General features: G+C 35.8%; 1 protein-coding gene across 2 annotated transcripts; it reads right to left on the bottom strand.

Annotated features, from left to right (window-relative positions):
- Positions 1-1,862: 1,862 nt before the first annotated feature.
- On the bottom strand, positions 1,863-23,491 carry LOC128232055 (kinesin-II 95 kDa subunit-like). Of its 2 annotated transcripts, none has more exons than XM_052945391.1 (23): positions 23,433-23,491; positions 20,543-20,569; positions 19,136-19,236; positions 18,618-18,725; positions 17,837-17,961; positions 17,490-17,614; positions 16,053-16,136; positions 15,783-15,862; positions 15,426-15,495; positions 15,149-15,241; positions 14,029-14,161; positions 13,724-13,811; positions 13,358-13,453; positions 12,952-13,025; positions 12,601-12,758; positions 9,757-9,849; positions 9,309-9,407; positions 9,010-9,129; positions 6,793-6,911; positions 4,935-5,048; positions 4,655-4,760; positions 4,199-4,338; positions 1,863-3,834 (listed from the first exon to the last, which is right to left on the bottom strand). In XM_052945391.1, exons 2-23 carry the CDS (start codon positions 20,543-20,545, stop codon positions 3,705-3,707), a joined length of 2,259 nt encoding a protein of 752 aa, XP_052801351.1. In that variant the 5' UTR covers positions 20,546-20,569; positions 23,433-23,491; the 3' UTR covers positions 1,863-3,704. The 2 variants fall into 2 exon arrangements, with proteins under 2 accessions (XP_052801351.1, XP_052801352.1); XM_052945392.1 differs by having other exon boundaries at positions 23,334-23,442.
- Between the last annotated feature and the right edge of the window lie 293 nt (positions 23,492-23,784).

Genomic DNA, 23,784 nt, shown 5'->3' with positions numbered 1-23,784 from the left:
GATGTATTTTCTTTACTTAATTGCTTGCCAGGTGCAGTCTTAAATGTAATCTGTATAATGTACGGTGACTTTGGAGCAATTGACCAATCCTCATCTCAAGGAAGCAAGTATCCAGTTTTTTGCAATGGCTGACTCAAATACTGGAAGCTTCTTGCCTTTATTTTCTACAAATCATTTAGGGATGACATATTTACATAATGGGGACCTTTTAACAGTATCTCATCTGTTTTCGGCATACTTTTGCCATGGATGTTCATCATGATGTAATGTATGGTATGTTTACACTTAATAATTCCTGAACAGCATGAAGGTTTCCTATTTTGTTTGCATAAATGTTGAGCTCATGAAGCTAGATAACATTCAGAGAGATGCCGTGTTTAAGGTACGCCCTCTAAAGGTCAAGGCTAAGCTTGGGAGTCAAGGTTATAATAATTCTTTTTTACCCGGTAACTCTTCAAACAACTTAAACTATATTATGGCATCAAATCTGAAAACATTGTCCGTCCATTTTCATTCAAGGTCATATCAATACAACATTCAAAGCACCTGTTTATGGTCAAAGTGAAAAGTATGGGTCAAAGGTATGCAAGATATTTTTGTATCCACTCTTGAACAGCTTCAAGGGTATACATGAAAATTCTTCATTTCTTAAATGTTGATTAATATAAGGTCTGGGGGGCACACGTTCCAAGTATCTCAATTCAAGGTCAAGTTCAGCTGGGGTATCACAGGATATTCATAACACATAAAATTGCTCACCATGCTAAGACGATATGCAGAACTCTTGTCCCTGCAATCTTTTTTTAAGGCCAAGGCAGTTGGTCATTTTCAGCTTACACTTTTTTAGCTCTAGAACCACTAGCCGGATTCCATGTTATGGCACAATTATTCACCACATTGTGACAATAACTCTTCAACAGCATGTAAGATTTCAATATCGCACTATTTCACACAATTAATCCTCATCACATTGTGGTATATGCAGAGTGATATTCCATCCATATCAATCTAAGATCAAGGTCTTGCCTAGGGGCAAGAAGGTCTCATTTTTTGTGTACGATTTACTAATTTAATTGCTTCAAGGAGTTCCCTGTCAACACCATTTCTGCAATTTTTCAATCCACCACTTTACCTCATTAATGGTTGCTTGGCTCCAACTCAGATCACACTTGAGAAAAAATATGATTTCTTAAGATTGTTATGCGTTTTCATCAAAAACAAGCATATACTTAAAATTGTTACTGATTACTGGTACTGTTCTCAAATTGGGACAAAACATGTTGTTACAAAAGTCATGCCAAAGTTCGATATTTGCAATTATTTTTTTTCTCTTCGCTATAATTGAAAATAGTTCTATATATATATATTTATATATATTGAATTATACCAGACTGAGTGTGTTGCTTATTGCACAGGCCATATAGATTGGATCCCATATGATTAGAAATGCTCAAATTAGAGAGCAGACAAGATGGTCTTGATCAGATCAGATTTTGACAAATCAGGTGTAAAATGTGAACTTGCTGGTTATCATGCCCATTGTTATTGAGTTTGGAAGCCTGGGTCCAGACTATATGGGCTCAGAAAAAGATGTATTTTCGAGAGTCTGTGGTGGCAAATGTGGTAATGTGACCCCCTCACACTGTGCTAGTACTGTTTTCTACCTACTTTCAGCTTATATTTATTTTCACAATCAAGCAAAAACAATTGGCTTTATGCTTTTAAGGGTCCAATTTGGATGTTGCCAATGAACATGTCTAGATAAGACCTGCCTACATTACTTCTACCTGGAAAGTAGTTATACAATAACAATATTTAGCAAACAAGTTCACCCTCTATTGCATGAAGAGAAACACTCAATTTAATGGTTGATCAGTTTTATTCACAAATAATCAAAGTTGAAATTTATAATCAAATTACAGCGAAATGTACAACTTCAGTTTGCAAGTAAATGAGACAAAAGAAACAAAACAAGAACACATGATCTAAACTTGTATATGAATAATAAATAAAAGATGATGTACAATGTTTATGTCAGAAAATACACATACATTCTGATCGAAGTGTACATTGTAGATAATCAACATTTTAAGTTACAATCCTATGCAATAACCCTTTAAGAACAAAAGAAAAATCAACAAAACAAAATAAGGACGGATTTCATATGATTAGCCTCAACGTCAAGTGATTGAGAATTAATGTATACTGTATATTACATGTAACCATTTTTTATTAAACAAAGACTAGCAGATCTGTAAAAAGTGAGATTTTTTATTCATAACATATATTTTTAATACTTTCAAAGCAAATTAAAATGGATTGGTCTTACATAAGATACTATAAAAATAAATTAATGTATGATCGAGTAGCTACTGGTAACACTACAAGTATAAGACAATAGGACAATATGTTTTGCTTGAAACAAAAAAACAGTTTTACACTTTACATGAACATCAGATTAATGAAGGTACTTTGAAAAAGAAATGTTTGAATTTGCATGTATTTCCCAACTGAACCAAAACTAACAACAGGTAGATGGAGCAGCCTGGACAATAGTTAGTACACTTGACATTCTCTACTATTTATATAACAGAACTAAAAAGAAAATTCAAACCGTGTCATCCATTGATTTAATAACAAAATATTCTGCAGTTCAATACAACAATCAAACAATTGAACAACACTAAATTTACTCAATAAATATGTATAGAAAACGTTCAGTGTAAAATAAATAAGTTGGTAAAAATATGTACATTCGCAAAACAAAATATCACAGTTGTGTTGTGGCAGCACTACAGATGAGAGCAGTTACAACTTGCAACAGATTACATGGATGCTCATTGTCGTGGCAGCACTACAGATGAGAGCAGTTACAACTTGCAACAGATTACATGGATGCTCATCATTGCAATAGAGAATAAGCCGACAGATGTCTCCCATGTAATATCTTCAAATCCATACAAGTTGGCACATCATTGTTATGGTCCACAACCTTAGGGCTCCCTTCTTAACAGTCTCAGTACAGTTTTCTTACACCAGTTAAGTAATTGACATAATAGTTTATATATATATATATATATATATATAATTATATGAATATCATCAGAATACACCAAAGATTACCCAGTACTTGTGTTTATAGTAAATGAAATCAGCAGTATAAATCAACTGCATGAATTCATGTACAAACTTTTTGTAGTATATTTTATACATATTTTGACAGTGTTATCATCATGTATCCCTGAGCCCTTTAACTTAACAAACATAGTTCATTAATAAATGTTTGCTGTTCACATGTGAATACCAACATATCACATAGTGATTAATAGTGAAACATTTTTGTTGCAGTTAGTTTGCTTGTCGCAATTGTCTAACAATAAGACATTTTTCTTTATGCATGACATTTACAAGCTTCACAAGAATTTTAAGTTTTTAACCATTGTAATCTCATTAAATGAATTAAATTCTTTATTTGAACCATATTTCCGACAACTATACAATGTTTTCAAGAGGAGAGAGATCATTCTAATAATATGCATGGCATGTATAGCGCTAAACAATTAAATATTTGACATAAAAATACAAGCGCCTCAATTTGTTCTCCACTTCGACGTTCTAATCAATAATTGATAAACAGTATCCAACTGAATACTACAATCTGCTCATCTTAAAATGCTATAATCGAACAAGTATTGGTTACTGTGTCAATTTTTATTAACCAGTCCCCGGGCCTTGGGAAACAGTTGTGATTTGTCCACATTGCTCTTCAAGGCTGATTTTGGTCTAGACTTTCCTGCATCCTTTCGTTTCCTGTCAGTCTTAAATATAGCAGGGCTGAAACAAAAAATTATGATTATGTGTTTATTCACTATGCTTGCAAATAAAATGTGATCACATATTAATAAACTTGTGGAAGTACATGTACATTTGTGAAATAGGCAAACTGAGTTTTGTCATTAGAATTAGAATATTATAATCTGGAAGTAAACAATATAAGACTTTGGTGCACATATGGTTTTTAACAAACTATAGATGATGTAACAACAAAAAGAGCTTCCGTCTAAACAAGATTCACTCCCAATGCCACCCCTACTATCAAGCCCACTTCCCAACCACAAATCCAGACTTCAACCTCCCCTTCATGTATTTCTCAATTCCACATTTCCATCCCCCACCAGTCAACATCCCCTCCACGTACCTGCCATCCAGTTCCAGATCTGCCTCATCCTGTAGGGCTGCATCAAGGGCGGCCTGGATGCGGGGAGCCACCTGGGGTCCATCATAGTCGCGTGTTGTCCGGTTAGGCATGTCCAGCTCAACCATGATTATGTTCTCACCCTGCAGTAAGCATAACAATACTGATTGAACACTACTATGCACTATGCCATGTTAAATAATCTTTTAAATTGACACATAAAGCCATCATCCATCTAAAAGCAGCAAATAACCCACAACCAATCCACATGTCAGTCTTTACTAACACACAAATCAAAGATAAAATGTAATTGCTCTCTATCATAAAGACATACATACTGAACAGTGATTTTTTTTTATGGATATTAAGGTGTGCATGAAAGACTGCTGTAACTACCTAAAACGGACATGACATTTAATGTGTATTGATAATTGATAATGGTGCTACAAATTCTCCCACCTTGAACCGTGGGTTTCCCCCCATGGCAGCGGCCATCCTGGCATACTCTGACACAGGACGTCTGTTTCCTAGGGCTGACTTTGGTCTTTTGGCCATCGTCTCAGCACTGTGGTATGAAATACATTTAGTACATGTTATGTGGGAAATTCAATCCACAATGGCTCCCTCCAGAATTTCTTGCAACAAATAAGCTCATTTACATTTCATTTGATTTTCTTATGTTGTACAAGAACTTATCAATGTTGAAAAACAACCGCTATTGTATGTACACACTACTTACTTTTTGTTAGCTAGAGCTCTGAGGACCCATGTGTCTTGTTCCTCATCAAAGTTGGCTCTGTTCTGAATCTTCACTTTGTCTTCAATTGGAATGAAGTTCTCGATGATCAACAGTCTGCAAAACAGAACAAACATCCATATACATGCAAGCATTTTGGGTCAAGATAAGAGACACATTATGATTAATTAGAGATTGTTTTTTTGAAAAAGCGCTTTTCTCCCCTATTGTGTGGTCGTAGCTGAGAAAAAATAAATGATGGACATGAAATTTGTTATTTTTGGACTGGAGACGAACCAACAGTGAAGTTTGGTTCATTCACCCATATTAAATAATGAACATCTACTGCAACCTTGACCTTTGACCTACTGATCTCAAAATCAATAGGGGTCATCTACTAGTCATGACCAACTAGCATACCAAGTATGAAGTTCCTGGGTGCAAGCGTTCTTTATTTATTGAGCAGAAACGAAGTGTGACATACAGACTGATTGACTAACGAACTGATCACAAAATCAGTAGGATTCATCTACTAGTCATGACCAACTTGCATACCAAGTATTAAGTTACTGGTTAAAAGCGTTCTTTAGTTATTGAGCAGAAGCCGTTTCTTCACCTCAATGCCACAGTGACCTTGACCATTGGCCTACTGATCTCAAAATCAATAGTGACCTTGACCTTTGGCCTACTCATCTCAAAATCAATAGGAGTCATCTACTAGTCATGACCAACATGCATACCAAGCATGAAGTTCCTGGGTACAAGCATTCTTTAGTTATTGAGCAAAAACCTTTTTTAAGCTTAAGGTCACCACCAACATTTTACCTGATAACAGTGACCTTGATGGCGACCTTGACCTTTGACCTACTGATCTCAAAATCAATAAGATTCATCTACTAGTCATGACCAACTTGCATACTAAGTATGAAGTTCCTGGGTGCAAGTGTTCTTAAGTTATTGAGCGGAAACTGTTTCTTCACCTCAAGGTCATGGTGACCTTGACCTTTGAATTACTGATGTCAAAATCAATAGGGTTCATCTACTAGTCATGACCAACTAGCATACCAAGTATGAAGTTCCTGGGTGCAAGTGTTCTTTAGTTATTGAGCGGACACTTTTTTTTTCGACTCAAGGTCGCGGTGACCATGACCTTTGAATTACTGATCCCAAAATCGATAGGAGTCATCTACTAGTCATGACCAATTAGCATACCAAGTATGAAGTTCCTGGGTACAAGCATTCTTTATTTATTGAGCAGAAACCATTTTTAAGCTTAAGGTCACCACCAACATATTGTTTTTTACCTGAAGGTATCTTTGACCTTTTGATCTCAAAATCAATACGGGTCATCTACAAGTCATGACCAACTAGCATACCAAGTATGAAGTTCCTGGGTCTAAGCATTCTATAGTTATTGAGCGGAAACAAAGTGTGATGTACAGACTGACGGACTGACAGACTGACGGACGGCAAAAACAATATGTCTCCCCATGAATGGGGGAGACATCATAATTCTTTGATTCAAATCATTCAAAATAAAAATCACTTTTGTAGTTATGTTTGTTCTCAATGTAATAACAATTGAGAATTACAATGAAATCCATGTAGTAGGATAACGAAATTTAATTGTCTTTGAAACCCGCATTCTTCGCTTTGGTCAGTATACAGGTTCATATTCATGCAAAAAGGAACAAATTATTGGTTGCATTAGGTGTCTTAGATGTGACTTAATTCAAGCTAAAATCAATAAATCTGCTGAATATGACAGCGAGGCAAAACAGAAAGAAGAATCATTCAACAACACATAGAAAACCTTTGTATATTCATGTGAATGAAATGTGGTTTGAGGGAGTGAGTATACTTGAGTTTGAGTTCTCTAGTGAGCTCATTCTGTGTCTGCTCCAGTTCCTGGCGTTCCTTTACATGCTCCTCCTGAAGGTCCTGGATCTCCTGCTTTGTAGCCTGCAGCTTCGCAAACAACTGAAATATAGATGCAACAGTGTGGGAGGGGAAAACAAGGTAAACACTAGATAATTCTAGACTGGTGTTATATATTGACTGTTAACAATTTTTAAGATCAATATCACTTTTACGTAATTTCAGTAAAACTATATAAACAGTATTTTTCGGTCCCGATTTTACTCCTTCTTTGTTTAACTAAATTTTTAATCTTTAATCAGAAATCGCTAGTCCGAAATAATCGCTATTCCGAAGTAAAAATTACAGTCCCAATTTGGTAATTCACACTTATTTTATCAATTTCGAACTCAATCGTCACCTAGTTTTTCACACCATACTGCGAATGCAATCAGGCATCGGTTCTAGTTGACAATGGTAGCATAATTAGCGCTTTTTAAAGAATGATATGGAGCATGCGTATGTCACAAATGTCAGAAAATGAGCGATTCATTTGGGTGATGTAGTGTGTATATACCGTAATTGCTGGCTAACACAACCTGAATATCATTCGAAAATGTCTATCTCATCAGATTCGATCGTTATGTTCCGAATGCATACATGTGCTGTCATTTTGTTTGTAATGTTTTATGTTGCTTTAAAAAAGAATAACAAATTATTTGTCATTAATGAAACAATAAATCAACAAATATTTTTGTATACAAAAGATCACTCAAAACTGATGAATCATATAATTGGTAACCTGTAACCGACATTGCAATATTCAAGACTTAGTATTTCACGCCATCTAATATTCTTAAATGCTGTCATTTTCTGAAAATTGTTAATCAGAAATATCCCTATTCCAAAATAAATCTTTGGGTCCCTACAATTTCAGATTAACAGTGTTTAACTGTATATACCCCTCAAATTTGGGTAACAGAGCAAACACAGTAATTGGGTGTCATGGTCACTGAAATCAGGAAACAGAGCAACCCCTGTATTTGGGTAACAGGAAAATCCTTTTAATTGGGAAACAGAAGAAACCCTGTACTAGGAAAACAGAGCAAACCCTGTATTTGGGTAACAGAGCAACCCCTGTATTTGGTAAACAGAGCAACCCCTGTATTTGGATAACAGGGAAATCCCTTTAATTGGGAAACAGAAGAAACCCTGTAATTGGGAAACAGAGCAACCCCTGTATTTGGGTAACAGAGCAACCCCTGTATTTGGTGATTGGGAAGCAGAGCAACCCCTTTAATTGGGAAACAGAGCAATCCCTGTTATTGGGAAATAGAGCAACCCGTGATTGGGAAACAGAGCAATCCCTGTAATTGGGAAACAGAGCAACCCCTGTGATTGGGAACAGAGCAATCCCTGTAATTGGGAAACAGAGCAACCCCTGTGATTGGGAAACAGAGCAATCCCTGTAATTGGGAAACAGAGTAACCCCTGCAATTGGGAAACAGAGTAACCCCTGTAATTGGGAAACAGAGCAACCCCTGTGATTGTAAACAGAGCAATCCCTGTAATTGGGAAACAGAGCAACCCGTGATTGGGAAACAGAGCAATCCCTGCAATTGGGAAACAGAGCAACCCCTGTGATTGGGAACAGAGCAACCCCTGTAATTGGGAAACAGAGCAACCCCTGTGATTGGGAAACAGAGCAATCCCTGTAACTGGGAAACAGAGTAACCCTTGTAATTGGGAAACAGAGTAACCCCTGTAATTGGGAAACAGAGCAATCCCTGTAATTGGGAAACAGAGCAATCCCTGTAATTGGGAAACAGAGTAACCCCTGCAATTGGGAAACAGAGCAACCCCTATATTTGGGTGCCATAGTAACCCCTGTAATTGGGAAACAGAGCAACGCCTGTAATTGGAAAACAGAGCAATCCCTGTAATTGGGAAACAAAGCAACCCCTTTAATTGGGAAACAGAGCAATCCCTGTAATTGGGAAACAGAGCAACCCCTGTAATTGGGAAACAGAGCAATCCCTGTAATTGGGAAACAGAGCAATCCCTGTAATTGGGAAACAGAGCAACCCCTATAATTGGGAAACAGAGCAATCCCTGTAATTGGGAAACAGAGTAACCCCAGTAATTGGATGCCAAATCAACCCCTGTGATTGGGTTGCAACCACTGTAATTGGGTAACAGAGCAACCCCTGTAATTGGGTACCTTTTTTAGTTTCTTTGTTTTGACCTCAACCTCCTGCTGCAAGGACACGTAGGTCTCCTGGAGGTCAACGGCCGCTTCCTCCTTTTCCTCTAATTTCTGTTGGATATCACGCTCAACACGCTGAAATATTTTACATAATGTAATGTAAGCCCTGTACAACACAGTTATGAACAATTATCTGATGAACAGTCTGTGGTACAAAAATCACCACAAGCAGGACTATCAGAAAAATGCCATAAATTGAAAAAAGCAAATTCCTAATAAAAAGCAATTCAATGAATTGAAAAAAAAGTCCTGACCTGCTGTTCCGCAATCTCCCTTCTGCGCTGCTCTAGGGCTCTCTGCTGCTCGTTGGTATGGTCCACAATGTTGCCAACAAGAAGTTTGCTTTCCATCGCCTGAAATACACCATGTAACCAAAACAATTACTTTTATTCATATATTTTATAACAACTTGTCATAAACCAATTCTTTTTTAATTCAAAACACATTTAACTCTCTATGCTTTCATTGGAAACAACAATTAATATACTGCTATAAGGTGTAAGAAAATATGTTTGTTTCAGGATTCATGCCCCCCCCCCTTAAATAGGATAAGGAGGTTGAAAGATTTCCATTCTTTATTTTACATTATGCAAACTGTTTCTTAAGATTTTCTATAACCAAAAACTAAATTAGATATGCTTAATACAATCAGTGTTAACATGTCAATGTTCAATATCCACTTCATTACAATGTACAGTGTACCTTTATTTTTGACTCTAATTGATCTCTGGCCTCCTTCTCCTTGTTCATCGTGCTCTCTTTGTCTTGGATCTCTTGAAGGATCTTGTCTTTTTCCTAAAACAAATTAGTGAAGAGAAAATAGAAAAAAAATAAACAAGAGGGCAATGATGGCCCTAAATCGCTCACCTGAGATGTGAAGAAAAAAATATCTATTAACATTTGTTTGGTAGTTTGCTTAACATGAAATATGTCATTTGTCGGCTAGGCACCCCAGCAGGGAGATGAGATTATTTGATATTGTCAAAGGTATAGTCTATGATCATTAAAAACCAAAACCTACTATCTAAGATAAAAACCTACAGCTTAACTTACAATATGTCAATTGCTTGGAAAATGCTGAAAAATTCATTTTTCTTAGAGCATTAGAAACGCTTATAGCCATAAAAACTCAATTTCCACATGAAAATAAGAAAACTGTAATCGAATATTTTGTCAGCAGTCTTATATCACTGGTTTTCAGACATTTAAACAAAGATTGGCCCAGTCCGAGACAGGAAAAGAAAAGTTGTCAAACAGTCATTCTGTGAGAGTGCAGATTTAAACAGAGACTATAATGATATATTATGCTTCAGAGTCGGGTTAGAGTCAACGTTTTTTTTCTTTATTTCAAACATGTTTTCCATTTACTTTTAATTAAACAGTTCAATCCAGTCAGTTTTTAAACATTTTATTGGCTTAAAAAATTTAAACTGACTTTTAATAGAGAATATTGTACTCAAACTTCGATTGGAAATTACTATTTCTTTTAAAGAAAATAAAAACAGTCATAGAAATGTGACCTGTACCACCATTTGGGCATAAGCTGATGGATTTATATATGGTAAGACATATTCATCATAAAAGATGTTATCTTCTATTTTCACGAGCCCTGAAGATTTGGTATAAATGGTTAGGAAGTAGCTGATTTCTGACTGGTCATGTAAAGGTCAACTGCAAGGCATGACCTCAGAAATTTCCTATGAATTATTTTCCTATAACTAGAGTATAGTTTCACAAGATTTTAACAATATGGAATTTCACTCTGCATTCAACTTTTTATTTAAAATTTAACCATAAACATACAGTTGAAAAGTTTTTCAGAACTTCTTGATGATTAAGTATGTATGAATGATTTCCTGTATCTTAAATACAGCTAGAGAAAAAGCATATTTTTAAAAAAAAGCATGTGAAATTGGAAAGGTATTTAAAATATCAAATTTGACAATGGACAATTCCTGCAGAGTTAATACAATGATCAGACTATTGATAAAAATCAGATGAAATGTTTTGCCCATAAACATAATTACACTGGTCAATTTGGAAATACTGAAGTTAGAGAGCAGACATAAAAGTGTGACCCCGCATAGAAATACTACTGTACATTCTGAAACAAGAGCAATGTTGTTACCATCACTCTTTGTTGTTATTGTTGTTGTTTTTCAAAAAACGACATAACTCAATAAATACATAAGTCACTAGTCAGAAGTATGGTCCTTTCTAAACATGTTCATATTGTCACTGGCAACAATATTACTTTATTTAATGCGAGAATCTTGAAGATGTTTAAGTTATTGCCAAGGTAAAAGTCTTTCACAACATAGGGCACCAAGGCTATCATGGTCTTCCACAACAAAGGGCACCAAGGCTATCATGGTCTTCCACAACATAGGGCACCAAGGCTATCATGGTCTTCCACAACAAAGGGCACCAAGGCTATCATGGTCTTCCACAACAAAGGGCACCAAGGCTATCATGGTCTACCACAACAAAGGGCACCAAGGCTATCATGGTCTTCCACAACATAGGACACCAAGGCTATCATGGTCTTTCACAACATAGGGCACCAAGGCTATCATGGTCTTCCACAACAAAGGGCACCAAGGCTATCATGGTCTTCCACAACAAAGGGCACCAAGGCTATCATGGTCTTCCACAACATAGGGCACCAAGGCTATCATGGTTTTCCAAAACATAGGACACCAAGGCTATCATGGTCTTCCACAACATAGGACACCAAGGCTATCATGGTCTTCCACAACATAGGGCACCAAGGCTATCATGGTCTTTCACAACATTGGGCACCAAGGCTATCATGGTCTTCCACAACATAGGGCACCAAGGCTATCATGGTCTTCCACAACAAAGGGCACCAAGGCTATCATGGTCTTCCACGACATAGGGCACCAAGGCTATCATGGTCTTCCACGACATAGGGCACCAAGGCTATCATGGTCTTCCACAACATAGGGCACCAAGGCTATCATGGTCTTCCACAACATAGGGCACCAAGGCTATCATGGTCTTCCACAACATAGGACACCAAGGCTATCATGGTCTTCCACAACATAGGGCACCAAGGCTATCATGGTCTTCCACAACATAGGGCACCAAGGCTATCATGGTCTTCCACAACATAGGGCACCAAGGCTATCATGGTCTTCCACAACATAGGGCACCAAGGCTATCATTGTCTTTCACAACATAGGGCACCAAGGCTATCATGGTCTTCCACAACAAAGGACACCAAGGCTATCATGGTCTTTCACAACATAGGGCACCAAAACTATCACATAATCTCAACCTTTATCTTTGAAAAACAGACAAACAAACAATTGTTTGCTTGTGGTGTCCAGACTTGATCATCAAAAAAATCCCCAACTTTAAGTTTCATGGCCTCTGGAGGAAGTGCCAAAAGGTTAAGTTACAATCTGTTTCTTCTTCTTAATGAATCTCTCCCTTCCTTATCTCTGCAAACCTAAAACGTTTGAAAAATTGTCTTATAAACTCGGGTATTGCCAACTATCATATCTATATAGCTCCACTTACAGCCTGCATCATGCTCCTATTGTTAAGAATGGACTCCTTTTCTTTTTCGAGGTTTGCCTGCTGTTCTTGCCTGTATGCCTCCAAATCCTCCTCCTTACTCTCAATCTCCTCCTCCTCTTCATCATCATCTTCTTCCTCAGACTCACTAATTATCTCTCCTGGAACAAACAATCAAAGCCGTTTTTATTTACTTTTCATCTCCAGTTTCATAAAAACATGTTCAAGATATACCTACATTGCATGCAGAGTCAATGATGCGATGTATTGCTAGCCTAAGTGGACTCTGTTTTACCCAAATACACACCTCGTACATGTTTGTATAGAAACCTGGTACATGTATTGGAAACATACCATTGTCATTCCTTCTTGTCCTCCTCTTTTTCTTTTTCTTTGGACCTCCTCTCCCTGCCAAGGATGCCTTCAACCTAAAACAATCAAGTATACCCTTAACATTTGTCTCACCACATTTGGTGTTTTATTATTTACATTCAATAATTACTTAATCAGAACTTACTCAGACAAACTTACTTACAAACCAGAAGCTCATTTGTGATTTTGATCCCAAATTTGAATCATTATGATGTTTTTTTTATACCTGGCAATCTCCTCCTGGAACTCCCTAAGCTGAGCCTAAACTTGACACATAATTGTGCCCTAACTTGAAGCATTATTGTGTATGTTACTACATGTACCTGGAAATCTCCTTGAATTCCCTCAGCAGGGCCTAAACTTGAAGCATTATTATGTATGTTATTACCTGGCAATCTCTTCCTGAAACTCCCTCAGCAGGGCGTCCTTCGGGTCTTCATTGATCTTTGGTTTGTTCTTGATGTTCTTTGCTCTGTTTGCATACCTATGGTACACAAGCAATGGTTTAAATAATACTTTTCAAGAAATTTAGCTTATAAACAATTGTAAACTCAGGTCATAACAGATAATTTTAACCACAATTCAGAAGACTTCAGTTTTATAATGTAGAAATATAGGATAAAGATAACTGAACACTGAGTTTTCTAACGAGTTATCTTTCTGAATGAGTAAACATACTATTAAAAGATATTGATTGGTGCTGACATGTACAAACACAAAAGGCATACTGTAGATCAAGTGTTCAACAACTAACCTGAGTGTGCTCATCGTTTCATCAAAGTTGTAATCAGCAGGTCCAATGTTGGCGACCATCACTGTCTTTGCATTTCCTCCTAATGAATCTGTAACACAGCAACAAAACTATTCCACATACAAACAGAATCCGTATTAGACTAATACATTTTTACAATTCCTTAAAAACTTGCACTTTATTGACAGCTCTTACTCAGATGTACACATGTAATTAACTCAAACAATAACTGCTAAATCAATCTAGAGAAACAAAACTTGCAAAGTAACATTTTATTTATAAACCATAATTTTCAACAGTTAACCCACCTTGAAGTAATCTTGTAAGCTTAGAGTCTCTGTAAGGTATGTGGGTGCTCTTGCCATCAACCAGTGCAGATATCACATTACCCAGGGCTGACAGGGAAAGGTTGATCTTTGTGGCTTCCTTTAGCCTTTGTCCCTGAATATAGTGCAGGAAAGTGTCAACTTAATATCAGTTGTAGTTGTATGACTGTTTTAACAGTAGCATTGTATATTCAGCTCACATCAATTGTACAGCAACAGTTAAAACAAATGATGTTTGTCAAACATTATGCCCCCCACCCAGAGTGCCATGTTTTCAGAATTTGGGCAAATGAAAAAAAATATGCATGGACCTCCAAGTCAAGTTTTAGGGCCATGGGTGCAGGCAGTGTCAAGTTATCACACAGACAAGCTTTTAGCGTTCAAGGTCACTGTGACCTTGACCTTTGACCCCTAAAATTAAAAGGGGTCATCTACAGGTCAGGCCCAGCCCCCTAGTCAAGTTTGATGGTCATAGGTCCAGGCTTTGTTATGATATAACTGGGTGAAGCTTTGTTAACTTTTTCGAGTTAATGGTCACTGTGACCTTGACCTTTGACCCAATGAAACCATAAGTCAAGAGTGGTGATCTACTGGTCAGGCCCAACCCTCAAGTTTGATGACTATAGGTCCAGGAATTGTCGAGTATGCCTTTAAAGTCACTCTGACCTTGACCATTTACCCGATGACCCCTAAAATCAATAGGGGCATCTACTGGTCAGGCCCAGCCTCCATGTCATGTTTGATGACACTATGTCTAGAAATTGTTGATTAATCACTCGGACAAGCTTTAAAATCCTTTAACCATTTAAGGTCACTGTGACCTTGACCTTTGACCTGTTAACCCCTAAAATCAATAGGGGTCATCTACTTCTCAGGCCCTTCATGTCAAGTTTGATGACCAAACGTCAAGGAATTGTTATCACTCGGACAAGCTTTGGTCTACAGACGGACCTACCGACTGACCGACCGACATTTGCAAAGCAATATACCCCTCTTCTTTGAAGGGGGGCATAATACTGATTAATTATAATGTACCCATATAATGTCACAGACGATACATAAATTTTCTCTATTTATCATGGGTTGCCACAGTATAGCATACCTCAGCCTTAGTTTTGGCTTGGCGCTCACTGCCAGCGAGGTCCACAAGGTTGAGACGACCTACTCGGATGTGGTTCTCCCCATCCTCACCTTCCTGTAAACAGAATACAGCATGTTTTACACCATGTAATTTAGAGCTATTAATATGTCATAATATGTCTTACCTTAAAAATATATTCAGTTTTACAATCAAAGTTTAGATTATGGAAAATATCAGTTTTCAATTTGGTACAACACTTAAATATCTATGGGAGACCACCAATGTAAGGCAATCGTACCTCACTACACTCAATGGTGATGATGAAGATGGCGTGACTTCTGGAGCTGTGCTCATTCATGTCAGTGGCACTAAAACACATTATAGGTAGGATTATTAAATTTAAGTAAAATACTACAGAAACAGTTGACAAACAAAATATTACAATCATACAATGTTACATGTACATGTATTCATAGTATTGATTCAATATTACTATTCGTTAAATATGCTGAGGCAGCGCCCTTATCAGGTAAAAGTATGGCTGTGTCTTGATTCAACATCATCCTGATTCAGAAACATCGAGTTGACTGTCCTGTTTACAGGTACTTTCAAAATGTAATACCAATAATAAAAGCATAAACATGTAGGCTCATACCCAACTGATCTGTTTTGATTTCCCACATTCATCACATGCTCTATCTCTCGCACACTTTTTGTGACAAATGATGACAGATCCTGCAATATAGAACATGGTGTTTTATTTAGAATCTCATGGTTATAAATGTTTTCATAACATACAGTTACATAACTTACTTTATTTGAAAATCTCTTTATCACATTTTAGCAGAAATATCTACAAAGTTTTAAGAAAGGCCTTATCACAAACATTCAAGCACAGACTGATTCAATGAATAGGAAAACCTACCTTCACATAAACCCCGGTGTCTGGTCGCTCTTTCAGCTCCAGCCTTTTCTTCTGATCTTTTGATAGCAAATCTCGAATCTCTTCCTAAATTGTTATAAAAATAAGTAGACTCATTGAATTGATATCCCCAACAGATAAGGCAAGGAAGGTGGAATGGAAATCATGTGTTGGTAAACATGCAATACACTTTCAGAGTGATGGAAGCTCAGTAACAGTGGATATGAGATACGAGTTTGTTTACAACTGTTTGAAATCAAAATATTGTATATAGTGTACTATTTAGATTTGACCTAGTTTCTGACCCCATTTTACCCAGTTTCATACTAATAAAAGATTTTATCAAGACAAACATTCTGCTTAAGTTTCATGATTGGACCAGAAATATTGCAAAAATGTAGCCTTTAGGAAGATATGGGAAAAAAAAAGAAGTGTGTTGGATTGAGCAAGGATGGACAGATGGAAGGACAGACAACGCAAAACAATATCCACCTTCGGTTCAGGAGATGATAGTTAATGTACTGATACGTTTGTAAATGATGAGATTCTTAGCTGAATTATGACAGTAAATAAGATTCCCCTACAACAACAGAATGAAGCCCTACAGTAAAGATATCCTTCCATAACAGAATGAGATCGACTGTAAAGACAACCTTTCACAATAGAATGAGACCAACAGTAGAGATACCCTTTCACAATAGAATGAGACCAACAGTAGAGATACCCTTTCATAACAGAATAAGTCCCAACAGTAGAGATACCCTTTCATAACAGAATAAGTCCCAAAAATAGAGATACCCTTTCACAATAGAATGAGACCCAACAGTAGAGATACCCTTTCACAATAGAATGAGACCCAACAGTAGAGATACCCTTTCACAATAGAATGAGACCCAACAGTAGAGATACCCTTTCATAACAGAATAAGTCCCAACAGTAGAGATACCCTTTCACAATAGAATGAGACCCAACAGTAGAGATACCCTTTCATAACAGAATAAGTCCCAAAAGTAGAGATACCCTTTCACATTAGAAAAAGACCCCAAAAGTAGAGATACCCTTTCATAACAGAATAAGTCCCAAAAGTAGAGATACCCTTTCACAATAGAATGAGACCCAACAGTAGAGATACCCTTTCATAACAGAAGAAGTCCCAACAGTAGAGATACCCTTTCACAATAGAATGAGACCCAACAGTAGAGATACCCTTTCACAATAGAATGAGAACCAACAGTAGAGATACCCTTTAATAACAGAATAAGACCCAAAAGTAGAGATACCCTTTCACAATAGAATGAGACCCAACAGTAGAGATACCCTTTCATAACAGAATAAGTCCCAAAAGTAGAGATACCCTTTCACATTAGAAAAAGACCCCAAAAGTAGAGATACCCTTTTATAAAAGAATGAGAGCCCAACAGTAAAGGAATGAAACCACACCTGGTATATCTCAAGGTATGATGCCCTCACGAGGTACTGCTGGTTTTCAGAGTTGGAAATGTGGTTGAAGATATGTTCAAATGAATTTGGAATAACTCCTCTCAATTCTGGGTCATTTTTCACTCCTGAAAATAGAGGACATATATTTGTAATAATTAAGAATGAAATATAAATATTGCAGATCTGTTTATTTTTTGTAAAAAAATCATCACCATAACTGAATAAGAATACTGATGTAAACAATTTACATAAAGTTCCAGACAAACATTTTTTTTCTTATCTTAAAAAAACTCTCCTTAGATATTTGCCATGCTAAAACACAGCAAGGTCTGAGGATGATATCTTACCCTGCATAGTGAAAGTCTTCCCAGTTCCAGTCTGGCCGTAGGCAAATATTGTGCCATTGAAACCCTGCAGGACGTTGTCCACAAGATCTCTGAATGTTTCATCATACAGATCTCGCTGCTTAGAGCTGAAAGTTTAGTACGGGAGTATAATTCTTAAATATGTTCAAGACGAAAAATGCAGGAAAAGGACCTGACTATTTAGTATTAGCTATAAAGCAAAAGCATACTAATCTGATCTGATATTGGTACTCTCATGACACAGTATTTAGTTTTGAGCCTGATATTGCACTAGAAAAAAAGTGTAGAGCTGGTGATAGAGTTGTCCAAATACATGTACGTCCGAACACACATTTTTCTAGGCACCCTGCTAGGCAGATATTCTGACCCATTGCGAAGGCAAAATAAATTACAATCACGCAGATTATCCAATTTTTTGTCACGTTACTCCTGAACATTTCATTCCTAATTGAAGGTTATAAATCGTCCAGCAATTGGGTTCCAATGCTTGTTCCCAAAATGCCAAGAAAAAGACCAACAGAAGGATTTTTGATAGGCAATCACAGAAAAATCCACATAGTAACATCTAATTGTTTAGACTAAAAGTTGAGGAAAGCCTTCGACCAAAGTAATATCTCAGATGAGGGGAACATCCAATTTTATTTGGAACAAGGAATTTTCTTGCCTCATTAATATTTTGTGAAAATTTACTAATTCAAACCAAAACGACTACTTCAAAAAACATTTACTCATTCATAGTAACACTGTATTTCTACACACTTACTTCCAATCATACACTGAATCAAATGTGAAAGTTTTCTTCGGTTCAGCAGCACTTAATTTTGGATTCTTCAATTCAATTATTCCCTTTTTTGTGTTCATATCAATAACTCTGAAATAAGAATATAAATCCATAGAAATGTACGTCCTGCTTGGCTCAAAGGTCAATTACCGGTTTCTGAAGTTCTTACATCGTTCCAGGGAGTGCAACAAAGAAAATACAACTATTAAATAGTGTACAAAGTGTAGTTCATTTATTTTAAACATTTAAGCACAATGGTTTCATCGGAATGAAGTTTTTGTAGATTAAATTGTAATAAAAATATGATGTTCTTAAGTGAATAATCAGCATATTAAACTGAGATAGCATACATAAACTAAATAATTATTGAATGTCAGAGTAATGGATCACATTAACAGATCGGATTAAAGAGGAAAATTGAGGAAGACTGTAGTACACTACATTACTTAAGTGCATGCTGTACTTTATAACCATGAACCATAGAAAAGATTGGTACTAACCGTTCAAATCCCTTACTTTCCTCGGTTGAAGCCATGGGTCGACATCGTACCACCACTCGTACACTCTCAGACTTCTGAGGAATGTCAATTTTTGTGTCCCCCTGAAGTATAGTAACAGAATAACAGTGACTGTGTTAATTATTGGTCATGATCTTTTCTATGTACATGAGGCCTAAATTCAGAATAGGGTTGCCACCTCAGTGAATCAGTTTACACCAGAGATATAACGGAAAAGCAAAGGCAGCCTAGACATAAGTAATGTCATGCTTAAAAAATTACAACATGAGCATAAAGCACACCAACATCTACCATTGTTATTTCAGCCTGAATATTTTTCAATCCATTTTCTTCAAATAAAGGGTCATAATGCAAGAACGAATGAAATGTCACACAAATCCCATGTGCACAATTTCTCATCCTGAACAATACTTCTGTGTGTAGGTGAAATACTTTTGGAGCTAAAAGCAGCACAATATTGTGTGGCTAGACATAAAGGAACGGGACATGTGCAGCTCCTACAAACCCCTCAGATATATGTACAAGCTTGGAGGTATAAGTAAAGTTTGCATGCCAAAAAAGTATGATCTAAGGAGGTGTATTTGTAACATTGAGGAGAATTAGATTTACAAATAATTTTTGTCTAATCATAATTTTAGCAATGCCTGCCCTAGGTGCAGAGAGTTCATCAAAATTCCTTGGATAAAAAATGTTCTAGGCATCAAAAATATAGAGACGTTATTTTAAATTGGCCAAGTTATTTTTCTAGGGTGTTATGGCAGGTACATGTACATTACAGACAAGCAGGGCTTTTTCTAACCATTTTGGGAAAAAGACCCTAGACATTTTGGGAAATTTTGCATTGTGAAAATGCGGAAATTGGGAAATTTTACAGTGAAAAGAAAAATCTGTCTAGTCTCCTGTGAATTAGGAAATGATTTAATATTAGTTGATTTTCCCTTTAAAAGACCCACAATGACTGAAATATCAATCATTGGGGTGTAAATATCTATTGCAATAAATCATGACAGATAATATTTCATATCTCTGAATGTGATGAAAATCCACAATTTCCAAGTTCAATTACCAACAAAACTTCACATCACATAATTTATTAGGATGTTGAAAATGAACCAGTACAGGTAAAAAGAAATTCTAAAAAAAATATTTATTTTTTTATTTTTTTTGGATTGGGATTTTTTTCTGAAGATTGGGAAAAATATCTTATATTTTGCTTTGGGAATGGGTCAGATAGTCTGACCCATGGGTACTATAGAAAAAGCCCTGAAAAGTCAACTCTTTCATCCTGATATAAATTAAATTACATGAATTATGTGACATATCCAGAATATTGATATCCCAAGTGAAAATAGGATGGCTACTCCTTCGTCCTATATATATATGACTTACCATTTTACTTATCTTTACTGCACAGATCTGAAATACAGAAAAAAATAAGATTTATATAAATCTGTAAATTTTTACATGATAATAACTATATACATGTAGTATCCTGTTGATGAAGCACATGATATACAATTTTCATAGTGACATTGTGCGCGCTAAGTTTGCACTTTACTTTCGGTTTTGTTGCAATTTGTTATTGCGAAAAATGCATTTCTTTCTATCACACTGGGGGTTAAAAAAAGTAAAAAAGGTTAAGAGAAGTCATTGTATATAAATACAAAAAAAAGTAAGTTACTAAAAGATAATGTGACTGAGTTAAATATTATAATGCATCAGAACTACAGTAGAATAAAAAGGGCATCAACAAAAATTGTGCTAATTTAAAGGTTTTAACAGTTGAATATTGTGCAAGTGTGTCTAAAAATTCTTGAAAACCACGATTGAAAAGTATCCAAATAAATACATGTAAAACAAATTTAGATTCAGTAGAAAATTCTGTTTTACAGAGTATCGCAGGTGTTAACACCTTGGACTAATGCTGCGTTTGTAATTCTTCAATTCACTGACCAGCAAGAAGAGGTAGAGAGAGTGAAAACGCTGAGGAAAGTGAATAACATGAAATAACATTTCATGTATGTGATGTCGAAAATCCGCAGAGGAAAACGAAGAGTGGAAGTTCTGCGAGGACTGTTCTTTTCGCAATCCTGAGTTTGGTGTACAAATAAAAAAATCAGTGCATTCACCATGCCATTTAAGCTAAAATCGTATTGCATTAAGATCAAAATCCCGTGGCGCTTCTTTTTTCCAAATGTAAAATTTTCCAGTAGTGAGAAAAATAGCTCGGCTTTGTTCAGATTCCCTGGACACTTGCATTTTCCTGACCAATTAGCCTGTTCCAAACATGGGTATAACGTAATTTTCAATGACAGGGTGTTGTTATAGCAGCTTTTTGATATCAGATTAATGACTCACTTTACGACTTGTGCCAATCAATAATTGATCTTAGTCGGTGTTTTTGATGCAGGGTATTGATTTTGGATGATTGGTTGTATTAATCCACTATTTATGGCAATTTACACTTTCGGGAATCTGTATTTAAATTTGAATCATTATCACCAACGGAAACTGTTTTCAACATAAATTTTGCTCTTTTAGTCAAACAAAACTAATGAGAGAGCATGCAAACTGAACCAAGGCACATACCAAATGGTAACTTCCTACTCTTTGGTAAAAACAATTGCCTATTCACAACCAGGTGGGTATCCTGATAGCCATATCTGAATATGAGTATCCGAAAGTTGAAGTCGAAAACAAATTGATATAATACAGACTTGGTAGCGATTTGGGTTCTGATGGTGAATATGAATTGCCTACCTAGAGCTTCTCGGAGTTTGGGGTTAAAATTTCCATTTGATTGAGCATATTTTTTTTATATTTCTCTTGGAATTATTGGTTGATATTTCATTTTGTTTAAGCTAAATAATCATGTTTCAATCTATTTTAGTCTTGAGGAAATGGTGGGGGGAGCTTGGCCATAGGTTGGGTCGAGTCAAAATTGTCTGCAGGGCTTTTTCTGCCCATTTTGGGAAAAAGACCCTAGACATTTTGGGAAAATTTGCGTCGTGAAAATGCGGAAATTGGGAATTTTTTCAGTGAAAAGAAAAAAGCTGTCTAGTCTCCTGTGAATTAGGAAATTATTTAATATCAGTTTATTTTCCCTTTAAAAGACCCACAATGGCTGAAATATCAATCCTTGGGGTGTAAATATCTACTGCAATAAATCATGACAGATAATATTTCATATCTCCAATTGTGATGAAAATCAATGATTTCTGAGTTCAATTACTAAAAATACTTCACATCACATAATTTATTAGGATGTTGAAAATGAACCAGTACAGGTAAAAATAATTTCTAAAAAAAAAAATTTATTTTTTTATTTTTTTTTATTGGGATTTTTTTCTGAAGATTGGGAAAAATATCTTATATTTTGCTTTGGGAATGGGTCCGATAGTCGGACCCGTAGGTACTATAGAAAAAGCCCTGGTCTGTTGATTCTAGTGGTAATTATCCATTCATATAATAATTGTGTAAAGTATTCCAAACAACATGATTTTTAGTAGGGTAAATTTGTTTTAACAAATGCATGTCCAAATGCAACAGTTTATTAACTTTGATAAAAAAACTCCATAAGGTGTTATTTTTATTTTGTTTTTTCAAGTCATTTTTTTCTTATATTAGTCATTTTTTTAAATAAAAAAAATCCACTTAAAGCTGCACTCTTACAGATAAACCATTTTTACAACTTCTTTAATTTTTGTCTTTGAAAGAGCAAATCTTTGTGTAAATAACTGATAAAAGATTACTGAAAAAGATCAGATCACAGATTTTTATATTTCCGTTCTGAAAATTAATGTTTTATGGTTTAAACCATTACTAACGGTTTATAAAAAATGCAAAAAATACATATTTTTTAACTTAAATATAAAAATCTGCGATCTTTTTTTGTCAGCAGTCTTATATCACTGGTTTCCATGGATTTTCACAAAAATTGGCTTGTTCGAAGACAAAAATAAAAAAAGGTCAATATGTGAGAGTGCAGCTTTAATTTGTTATACATCTTTTATTTCTTTTTTTTTTAGAAATGCAAAATGTCTGTTCAATCCTATTCAATCGATTATATACAAACGGTAAAAAAAATGAAAGAAACCCGTGTCTGGAATCAGGAATGTCAAACAGAAGATTCGATATTTAGTAAACATTTTAAAACAAGAAGTGTGTCTCGTTTACATACCAGTACATCTAAATGTAACTGGAACAATAGATATCGGAAACCTGTGTATTAATTAAATATTCTACAGCCTAACGTCTGCAATACTTTTTGTTTACTTACAATAGTTCAGTTTTATTTTCACATTGAAAATATTTCCAAAACGCCATCTATAAAGGGAGGGCACTGTCAAGTTCTATAAGACGGTCACTATTTCCCGTACAGCGCCGTACCTGGACTGTATTTTTGGTTAATGGCTTGGCCACGACATGATGCTGATGCTGATGATGATGATGATGCTGATGATGATGATGATGATGCTGATGATGATGATGATGATGATGATGATGATGATGATGATGATGATGATGATGATGATGATGATTATTATTATTATTATTATTATTATTATTATTATTATATTATTATTATTATAATTATTATCTGGACTAACAACAAATTCTACCCCATTTAT

This window comes from Mya arenaria, chromosome 4 (assembly GCF_026914265.1).
Source record: "Mya arenaria isolate MELC-2E11 chromosome 4, ASM2691426v1".
NCBI lineage: Eukaryota > Metazoa > Mollusca > Bivalvia > Myida > Myidae > Mya > Mya arenaria.
The sequence above is the reverse complement of the archived record's forward strand: the minus strand, read 5'-3'. Positions and strand labels throughout refer to the sequence as shown.

Coding starts and splice junctions, on each gene's coding strand:
- LOC128232055 (XM_052945391.1), bottom strand. Junction 12,759..12,951: donor GACAAGAAGGAATGACAATG/GTATGTTTCCAA, acceptor TGTTTGTTCCAG/GAGAGATAATTAGTGAGTCT. Junction 9,850..12,600: donor ATAGGAGCATGATGCAGGCT/GTAAGTGGAGCT, acceptor AATTTGTTTTAG/GAAAAAGACAAGATCCTTCA.